At 40.8% G+C, this 11245-nt stretch overlaps 1 protein-coding gene across 1 annotated transcript in view; it reads right to left on the bottom strand.

Annotated features, from left to right (window-relative positions):
- Positions 1-11245, bottom strand: part of tafa3a (TAFA chemokine like family member 3a) — an 81178-nt gene that overhangs the window by 28888 nt on the left and 41045 nt on the right. The window contains exon 2 of the mRNA XM_020624625.1: positions 5134-5246. Coding sequence (XP_020480281.1) covers positions 5134-5245 — 112 coding nt within the window. The 5' untranslated portion in view covers position 5246. The remainder of the gene's footprint in view (positions 1-5133; positions 5247-11245) is intronic.

Below are 11245 nucleotides of genomic sequence, written 5' to 3'. Positions count from 1 at the left end.
CTCTGATTAGGGAAAAGCCGTGGTGGCAAAAACTAGCCAAAGCAGCCAAAGTGGAGGGTTGTGGCTACGACGTCCTCTGTGGATCTGTTTGCCATGTATGCAAACTGGTGTGGGTCAGATGTTGGTGGGAGGAATGGCATAATGTGTCCCCGTACCAGTTTCTCAAAACACTTCATCACTGGAGTGAGTGTAACTGTCACTGAGGCTGGTTATGTTGGGTTTCTTAGGTAGGGGAACCAGGATGGAGGACTTCAGGCAGGGTGGGACAGTGGACTGGGCCAGAGACTGGTCGAAGATCCTGGTGAAGACTCCAGCCAGATGCGTGAAAGCATGAAAAATCACAAGTGGGGTATTTACTGATGTATTTTATGTTGTAGAAGAAAACATGAACACGTATTGACCTTGTGTTAACCACAGGAACCTAACCAAAAACATACAAAAACCCACTGACTTTGGGACAAAGCAAACAGAAATGCAGAAATGCTAACTCACTTCTGGGTTCTCGGATGCACTATTCACAGAAGCATGTGAATAAAACTATTGACATTCCCTCAGCACACACACTAGTGCCTTGCTCCCCACTGTTGGCTATACAACTGCACATGCACACACACACACACACACACACACACACACACACACACAGGGGACACAACCAAGGCCACACACAGCCACTCATGGCTCATCTATACAGCTGCCATTCAGATGCGTATAGCAGAGGACGTTTGATGGTTTTCTAATCTCAGTGGCTGCCACAGGGAGATGGGATGAGCTGACCCCTGTCATCCCCACAGTGCATCTCAAACAGCCCCACATCTCCATCTCAATCTCCCTCTACTCGTTATCTCCTTCCACCATTGTGTTGTCCACCTGCTCTCCAAATGTCAGGAGGAATGCTCCACAGCCACATCCATGCACATCCCCAGGGCGGGGTTGACCTGCTCCAGAGCTGTTTGGTATAATGTCATGCTATCTGTAGGCAAGGGTTCTTCACTGACCTGTTGGGTATTGTCTAGGCAGATGTATGCTATCACAAAACATTAGAGCATATACTGCATAAAAGGGCTCCTTACAGGCCAGTAAATTGGAAGAACACATGTAAGAAAGCTCCTGAGGAGACATAATAAGGAAGAACATGATTGTTGGTCCTGTTGGCTTGGACCAGGATGGTAAAAGGCACCATGATTCTGTGTATTTATTTATATGAAAGGGACCATGTAGAATATGACAAAAATGATTACCTTTTGATGTATTGTACCAAAGCTAACTTAAGCCCAATTCTATTCTGCAGTACTGGTAGGTCACAATTATAACATTTTAAAAAAAGGATATTTCCATACTGTCTTCCTAATATCATCTTCATCTTTGGGTGTTATCATGCCATTCAATAGCTTGTTGGTGTTGGACCATAGCTATGGTTCAAGAGGTCCCTACTCCACCTACTAGTTTCAATAAGTCATTGTCATGCCATAGACCTTCATGAAGTATACCTGCTTTATGCACAAAAACTACTTGTTGAGGTTTTGGCACTAGAACTACTTTGATACTGATGTTGTATGACCTATCCACCCACCCCAACCTACAGTGCTTAGCTTGTGTCATAATCATCATGTCCACTAGAGGTCCGCTAATTACCACAGTTCCTGTTGTGATAACGACTGATAATAGCTACCAAAAGGTATGACAACACTCAAATCATCTGTCACATGCATGTCTCTAATTACCTTCATCAAATACCACAACAGAAGAGAGCTTTGTATTTCTTTTTTTTCTCCATTTGAACTTTTTAAATTATATTTACATCATGGTCTTTTACCATATTTGGTCAGTTTTGGGGTTGCATAGAAAATGTGAATAAGAGGGAAAGTAGAAATTGGTTAAAAACCAAAATGAAGAGAACCCTGTGCTATATTTTTTTACAATCACTTGGTAATTTCATTTTAATACTATCTTTCTTTACTGAAAAAAAAAATCATTCTTCACAGCATTATGACTAAATCTGTCCCAGTGCTATTTGAATCTGGAGAAGCATAAATTATGTTATTTTGAAATTAAAAAAAAAAAAATCATGCCTTTAAACATTAAACCATATTCCTGCCTGGTTCTTCAAGACCCATCAGGCATGAAAAGCTCTCTTCACAGCCTATTTTTTGCTTTAGGCTGGCACAAGGGAAAGAATTATAATTTGTTTAGAAAGCATAATTTACCTTACAAGTCGTATTTATGCGACACATCTTAATATAGCTTTTTCCCAAACTGAATCCGACTGGGACAGTGCAAAGTGCTGTTGGATTCAGTTATTAATTTGGGCTCTTGAGAATCAGTTGTTCCTAAAATGAAATACTAAAAATTAAGAGGAAAAAAGTTTGAGCCAATTTACATAAAATTGGCTCCTGAAGCAGGAAAATTTTGCTTGAGAATGAGCCATTAGAGTGCATCACACAGTTTTAGAAGGTCTCTACCATAAGCAAATAGGAAAATATTCCACTAAATTCAAATGAGAGCCAGTGCACAGTTTCGTCTTATTAATAAGGCAGCACGGCCTCTTGTGTGCATGTGATTATAGAACAGAGCCGCCATTTAAACCCAGGGTAAACCTGAGCTCCAAAGTCTTTCTGATTCCAATATGTGCAGCTATCCATAATCTGCATGGTGTACATGCCTTACATCCTCGTATTTAAAAATGTAACAGAGTTTATGACCTATAAACGGCACTGCTTAGAGCATGTTTGTGTCAAGATGAGGGAGCTGCTCCGATGCTGCATCTGTGGGAACTGTGTTCTTCATGCCTGTTTTCCTCTCCAGCACATTCCAGCATTTGCCCTCACACTGACCAACAAACCACAGCGAGCCTGATTACTGTTTGTTAATTGAAGCAGAGTGAGTTACTGCAAAGAACAAAAGTATCCAAGTATCTAAAGAGCTGAGCAATGAGGCTCTCATTTGACCTGGTCACATCATCAGTCTAAATCCTATTGATGGGACCAAAACAAATTGTACTGCCGAAAGGTACTTGTTATCGCATTCGCGCTCTCTCCAGACCGCTCTCCTCTTGCCCTTCCTCTCCCTCTCCTCTCTTTCATGACTAGCTAATGAATGTAGATAGTGCTCTGGGGGATGCAGTGGTCTTATTACAGGGGTTGTGAGTGCGTGCTGTGAGCTCGGCGTGCTGCAGTCGGGCTCTGGTGAAAGGTTCAATTGCCCCCACCTCAATAAACAGGGGGGCTAAGGAGGTTTGTTTATTGGTCCCACCTTGACTTGACCTCCGTAGCTGAGGGACAGGCTGCGTGATTACCTCAGTGTCAGTGGAGCCTGGGGAGAGTGGGGCCAAGCTACTTGTGTTGGCCCTCTCTCTCTCTCCTAATAAATCACAGGAATAAGTGCACAAACCACAAGAGTGGGACAAATTCAAAATTGAAGAGAGAGTGATGCAAGCCTGAAGATTAAGTGGTTTATCCAACATGTTTGCTGTCAAACAAGCGGGATTTAGCACTCCCCTGTTAGTCGGCAATCATCAATATAGTCAGTAAATATGAAACGCATTGATTAGATTGTCACAGAAGAAGGTGAAACGTAAACCCCCATGAATGATGTGGTGTTGCAGTGGCTCCCAAAAAACAAACAAAAAGCTAATATAATGTGGCCAAACATATGTGGATACCTGAGCTCATAGGCGTATGTGCTTGTGGAACTCAATCACACAGGAATGTTTTCACAAAATCTTGGAGCCAGGCTGCAGGGACTGTCCCCCACTCGGCCACCAGAGCATTGGTGAGGTCACACACTTCCTTTATACATTGTGGAAGAACAGTGTTCAGTATTTTTAGTCCACATACTGGCTGTTTTGAGTACATTTCATTTAGGACACAGCAAGTGAAAATGAAATGGAGTGGTTCCCCTTCAGGCTGATCAATTCAAAACATGGAAGAATAATGAAATTCTTCCACATACAACTCATTAAACATTAGTTTTATCCAAAGCTGCTCAGTGGCTTCCCATGACCCAAAGTCTGCCCTGTAATTCTATCACTGAATTAATAGAGGAAAAAACAAAGCACATACTCCATTAAAGTTTTGTTACTGGTCAGGTTTTTGTTTTCAGCTCACATGGAGCCATTTCCCTCCAGCCATTGTGTGCTGTTTGTCATCCAGTGCAATACGGCTCATTATTTTAATATGTAGTCATGGTTTCCATCATAACACCAAGGGACCAGGCCATCTGTCTATTAGGGGAAATTGTTTTGAAAGGTCTTGTCCCCTGTCACATGCACACACAGATGCACACAGTTACAGTACTGCACTAGTATCACTTTCTTCAATGTGATGCTTGACTCACATGACTCCTGACTGTTCGATTCCCGTGTGCACAAGTCAAACCTTACAGTACATCTTTTATTTTGATGCAGAGCCAAGAAACCGAGAAAACAGCTAATTATAGCAGTTTCTTTTTCAAGCGTCAGTCAGGTGAACTGAACTGATCGTGTGACTGATCTGGGGTGTAAAATATTCAGCTGTGATGTACTGCGACTGTTGTACCATTTAATCAGAATGTGGTCAGTAAAAATGTATAGTCTTATGTTTTAGAACTTAAAATGTAAACTCAGTTAACAGGACAGAGTGTGTATAAGAACTTCCTTGGGAAATTAACAAACAGAAAATAGACAGTACACAGCACAGCTAAAGTCAGTGAGTCACCGACTTATAAATACATATGCATGCATATGTGAGAAAGTGTATTTGTTTGTTTTTCTTCGTAATGCTAGTCTGTGAAATTTCTATCCTGCTGGTGTGTTTGCCACAGGCTGATGCTGTTATCTGTTCTCCTCATTAAAGGTTCCCTTTATTTTTGAAAAGTATAATAAAACTGTTCCTGGATCAGCCATATTAGACTTCCACAGGAAATGACTGTATCAGGGAAAATATAAAAAAAATAAATAAAGTTATTCTAGTACTCGTCTTTAATCCTCAGCTGCTCAGTGACTTCTGGCAGACTTTAGTTGTTCTGGGCAAGATGCCCAGAACAATACATGGAGTGTGTTTCTCTACATTATGAATGAAAAAATAAAAGAAAGTGCCATGTTCAGCAATTAATCTCTAGAAAAAATCCAAACAATGATCACATGCAGTGCCGTACCTATGTGGCTTCTGTGTGACGATGCGCTTGTCAGTTGTCCCCAGAGAGACACCATACAGACAGTCAGCAGCAGTGCCCTTCTGCACATGCTCTGTAGGTCCCTCTCCCGCATTCTGAAAGAAAAGGTAAAAATGATCAGCAGTCAGCTATATTTGCATCACATGAATGCTGAGATGTGCAGGCTTGCTTACTTGGGCTTATGCCTTCTCTCTTTTGGCAGTAAGAGGTGTTCAATTAGAGTAACTATTGAAATCACAAAGCTTGGATCTACAGAGCTTTAGCTGGATGCATTGGCTGTGTTAAGGATTAAGCCCACCGAGGGACACACACACACCAGGGTTGCCCAAGATGCACTAAATGTGGTTACATACAGCATTGCAAGGAAATGTAAGAGTACCATGGTCACACATATTAAGGCTCCACACAGCAATTAAATTGTGAAACCTGACAACAAAATTATTAATTTCAATGGGAGAATGGTGGATTTATTCAGACAGAGGAGGTAAACCTGCATTAACTATTGCATCAAGATCAACTTCAGTTAATTTTGACATACAAATTAGTGATGTTGACCGACAGTGTGCCATCTTGGTAGTGCTAACCACTACAGGAGAGCTCAGCTCCCCATAATGAGACATGAGCTCCCCTGGGTGGGGGGGCTGAGTCTAAAATATTGACAATATGTTATTTAGCTTTATAGGCTATTTCTGTATCTTTATCATCATAGATCATATGTAAAATTAGGCTGTTATTGATTATTACTGATGTATGATTCATGAATAAGGGTGATTTAATAAAGATACCGGCAACATTGGCATGCATGCAATTCTTGCCATCAGCATCAAAGCACGGCACAGTAGTGCACTTCACTTTAACACCAAGATCACCAAAAATCTCTGTTGACCATGTCATTTGTCTTAAAACAAAAAACAAAACATTTTTCCTACACAGTCTTTCACAGCCTTTCATTTAGGTAACACATCATGCCATGTGATGCCAAAAAGAAAACAAGGTAGCTTAAGTTTTACATGTCACACTCAGTCCTCTCTTTGTGGCACATGCAAGAGACTTGGTTTTCCTTCTCACATTTGTAAAACAGAAAATAAAATAGGTAAATAATGTATGAGCCATAACACTCAGGAATACAAAGTGTATATATTCACACGGAGGGTGCACAGAATACAGTAAAATGGTCTTTCTCTGTCTCTCTCCTCACTGCTCCTCCTGCCTTTGTGGTGTTGAAAGACATAACCGGTTACTTTACATTGTTATCAATAGGAATAATGATTTTTTTTAAAAAGCTAAATCACATCCTTTATAACCGCTGTATCTCTCATTTAGTCTAACCATGAAACAGTGGGGTGAAAATAGAGCTCCCCGAAAGCCGTGTCGTAGTTTAGACACTGGTGCTAACCTGAAGTAAAGGATGATCTTGTAGCTTATAAACTTTGCTATACAATTAAGCATTATGTAATCTCCTCTGTCAGAGCATAAATTGTAGTTAAAAACTACCACAGTTAGCAAGCTTACTAATTTATTACCTGACTTAAGTAGTCAGGTAATAAATACATAATGGTAATTAATATATAATGACATGCTGTACTGTATGTGTTCTGCACATCTCAGGCTACATTGTTGCTACAGCAGCAGATTCAGTGATAATTTTAGAAACTATAAACACACTGTAATTTATAATACCAATTTAGATCTGGAGACAGGGAACAAATGAAGCCTGTTTGTGCTGTCTCTTCATTCCCACTTGGTGTCCTCCTGCTACCTGGGAGGTGAGTAATGTTATTTGTGTGGTCTGTCTTAATGTGTGCTGCTCAGTAATCTTCATGTACTTTCAGAGGGCCTTTGTCCAGTAATACTTTCCATCTCCATCTGAGAGGCCTGTGGAGAGCAGAACAAGCCATGCAATCAGTGGCTCATCTTACTGTTGACAGAACGGGCCTCCTCTCGTGTGAGAAAGCAGTCACAAATCACAGCTCTGCTTTGAACTCTGTTTCACTGCAGCCACTCAAATTAGTAAAATGCTTGGTTTCATGCAAAGAGATCAGCTCTTGCTTATCAGGCAGAGGCTTGCTTGTGAGGGGAAACGTTTTTCTGCGACTGCTTTTGTACCGAGAGCCAATGCTGAGTGAGATCTTAACGGGAGCTATAATTTTGTACGGTCTCAGACAGCTGATGCAATCAGGTGTTATGAGCAAACAGACTGAACACAAACATAGAAAGTGTGTGTGTAACACCACCCACAGATTCATCAAGAGGCTATTTGAAGCCTGAGGTTTACATTTACATTCCTTGCCATCTGGTCAGGTGCTGAAGGTAAATAAGCCTCAACATACTGTACTCTGAAATTAATAGTTTCAAGACAACTGGTCATTTGAAACCGTTTGAAATGTTGAGAAATTGTAAATATAACCAACAGTCAGTTGTGTTTCTTGGGAGAAGCTGGGGTTTTCCAGTTGAAGCCAATCTAAACATTTTTCTGGTATAATGCATATGCCTTTAGTTTTAACACTTTTCCACTGCAGTTGCTTACAAGCATTGTCTGACTTCTGCAAAACATTACAGTGTGTTACAGAATATACAGTGCATCATCCAGCACAGCTGAAGGAATTGATTTAATCTTTTACTTTGTTCATCAGGTTCCGACTGCTTGAATCACTCCCACGGAGTTGGAAAACTAATTTTCACCTGCATCTCCTGTAGTGTGTGGTACAACACCAACACATACCACCTACAACACTAAGCAGATGAAGTGGTAACGCAATTAAAAAATAATTTTTCATGCTGGTAGAACAAATTTGGATTTGCAAATGCAGTACATGTAATGTGAGTCCTGCTATGGAACAGTTCCACCTCACTTTCAGTTTATTACTTTTCATTTATTCCACTTCTGTTTATCTTTTCTTTTTTTTAAGGAAATATTAGAGCTAAATTAAATATTTCAGCTCTTGTTCACAGTCTTACTTTTGTTTGCATGGAGCTGCTGATAAGATGTTAGGAGAAATTTAATAAATCTGCATTGACAAGCAAACTCCAGGAATAATTGGAATTTGAAGGCTGCCTTGCTTCTTCAAAATGAAATGTCAAGTAGTTAGCCTGTAACTGCTTGTAGAATTTTTGCTTTGCAGCGTAGGATACCTGATTTTACTCCAAACATGAGTTCAATCCACTCTACCATCTAATTCTACAAATTCCATCTTTTCCATCTCCAGTTTCCATCTTGTGTCTGGTAGTGTTCAGGTGGCTCGTTGGAGCCGGTTAACAGGAAAATTATTCTGCCTGATGTCAGTGTCACATCCATCAGGTGGCTCATCACAAAATGGCCTGATCAGCGTAAACCTATTTTGGTAGATTAGGTCTGATATTTACATGGAGGCACACATACACATTTCGTGTGGTAATATCATGTTATATTTATTGGTTGTCCACCTCAAGCCCACATCATCTCCAACCAGTGCGCCTTTTGTGTCCTCTCATAAATTTACACTGTAGTTAATTTATTACAAAGTTACAACCTGTCCAACTGTGCATATAAGGTCTGAGCACGCATTCAGTGAGTAAACTGAGCACAGTTAGAGTATAGGCAGTGAAGAAGCTCTCACTGTAGTTTAGTTCTTAAGTTTTCAGGCCACTTGGACTGCACAGTCCATGAATGGCCCGATAATTTAGACTGCACCTAAAAATTGTTTATTTACTAATTTATTTTACAAGAGCAATTAATTTTGAGCAATGAAAAGCCTTCCAAAATATCATTTTAATCAACATAAAACTTTTTTAAATAAATGAACTGTACTGTATATGCAAAATCGCAATCTGCAAATCATATTAATATTGAATCAAAACATTTACATATTTAATTTCTTTTCCCAAAATTTGTTGCAACTTATATATGACTGATGTTTTTTGTTTAAATGGCACAAAGCACTTGATTAAGCTTAGGTAAAGATCAGAGGCTTGGATAATAATTATATTTATTAAATAAGTCAAAAATGACACAAGACAGGCCATGTTTACTTTGTTTAGATTTGGCTGAGCACACCATGAACACCTAAAGAGTGTTCTACGCCATACTACACCGAGACCAAATGTGCAAACCCCTGTGGTGCCACATTTCTTCTGTTTCTCCATTGCAAAACGCCACTGCAACTCCTTAGTAAATGTGGTGCACCTAAAGATATGTCACCACATTGTTTGCAGTTAATTTATTATTTCATAACTGGCAATTGAATGTACGTTTTATTTTGGGTGTCACATTTATATTTTTAGAACATTATGATGTTTTGTGCCTGCTGTCCTGGATTTGGTGGTTGGAGAACAGAAAAGGGTAAAGCGGAACCTTTGTGCGCTTGGTGTTGCACCCAGAATGGGTTTGGGGAGGGACCTTCTGTCCCCGCCGACAGATGCAGTCAGGATGTGAATGCCAGCACACCATGAGAGTTCTGTTCATATGTCACATTGTGTTTTCCAGGCTGCACTAATTCACTGCTACGCAGCCCCGGCACTCAGGGCCCGTAACATAAATATCAACGCATGCAATTTCCCTGTTTGGCGCCAGAAAATAAGCCGCAAATCCTGAATAAATATCCTCCTAACTGACTAATCCTGTTACAGTAGTTAATTATGAACTCTTCTTGTTTACTTTTTAATTCCATCCATCCATCCATCCATTTTCTTCTCCTTATCCGGGACCGGGTCGCAGGGGCAGCAGTCTAAGCAAAGATGCCCAGACTTCCCTCTCTCCAGACACTTCCTCCAGCTTCTCCGGGGGAATGCTGAGGCGTTCCCAGGCCAGCCAAGAGACATAGTCCCTCCAGCGTGTCCTGGGTCTTCCCCGGGGCCTCCTCCCGGTGGGACATGCCTGGAACACCTTCCTAATGAATGAATGAAGAAAAAGTGACTGGTGTCATCTGTGGTGTTGTCACATGTAATCATCCGGGTCAATCTAGAAGTAAGATGACTGCATAGTAGTATGTCTGAGGTTGTGCTCACTAGATGGTGGAATGGCTGCAGTGCCTACTGCATTTTCATTTGTGTAGCAGGCATTAGAGAGAAAAATGTATGTATGTGTAATAGGCAATTTTGGACACACCTATGGACAACCTGAGAGCTCCAGGAAGTGAAACCACCGTGAGTTGACCGCCTTCCGGTTGCTGGTTGCAGTATGGATCATAAACCCCACCCCCTCCAAGTTACAGAATGAGACATGAGCCAAATTAAATATTCAAAGACAGGTCTTCAACCTAGAAATCTAGCCCAGTTGATTTTTTCTAAGTTTTTTTTTTTCAGCTCACTATGACCTGGATGACTGAGAATCTGCACAGACAAGAAAAAACCCACTCTTTTTTCTCAGTGTGAAAAAATATATGGACATTCCAAGGAGTTGTATTTTATGTGAGGTGCACCTTACCTTAAGTGGTTGTTTATTTTTCAACTGTGATTAACGTTTTTTTTGTGCCATAGTTCTTTCTGCTGTAGGCCTACTGTTAAGCTTTAGTCCCCCTCACTGGGAGGATGAGGGACAACTGAGGGTGGACTCAAAATTGCCGACCCAGGTGCTAGTTAAAAAAAGGAGGTTTAATGGAACAAAAACACAAAGTAACAACATAACAAGGGCCATGTACATATATAAGCAACGTAGGGCAGAGATGGTGGAGGAGACCAGGACGAACAGGTAAACAGATAAACTGACGGCAGGAATCAGGAGAGCAGGAGGATGAGGACGGACAGGTGAATAGACAGACCAACCAGGAGGAGTGGCGAACGAAAGGGATATCCACAGCACAGGAACTGTCAGCTTTGGTATAAAAATAACGTTTGGCTAACCTCATGGAAGGAACAAACAAAGAGATCCACAGCACAGGAACTGTCAGTGTGGACGTCTAACACAAAACATGTAACCAACTTACAAAATGAGATCCACAGCACAGGAACTGTCAGCCAGGAAATCAAAATGACATACGAACATAATACCATGAAAATAAGTATAATACAAGTTAGGTAACTTAGGTAATGCTTCGGCGATGACGGAGCGTCTGCCAGAGGTAGACCAATACCTGCTTTTTGACTCACACCATCCACTTTAACACAAACTGGGAGTCAT

The sequence above is a fragment of the Monopterus albus genome, unplaced genomic scaffold (genome assembly GCF_001952655.1).
Source record: "Monopterus albus unplaced genomic scaffold, M_albus_1.0 scaffold1.1, whole genome shotgun sequence".
Classification (NCBI taxonomy): Eukaryota; Metazoa; Chordata; class Actinopteri; order Synbranchiformes; family Synbranchidae; genus Monopterus; species Monopterus albus.
The sequence above is the reverse complement of the archived record's forward strand: the minus strand, read 5'-3'. Positions and strand labels throughout refer to the sequence as shown.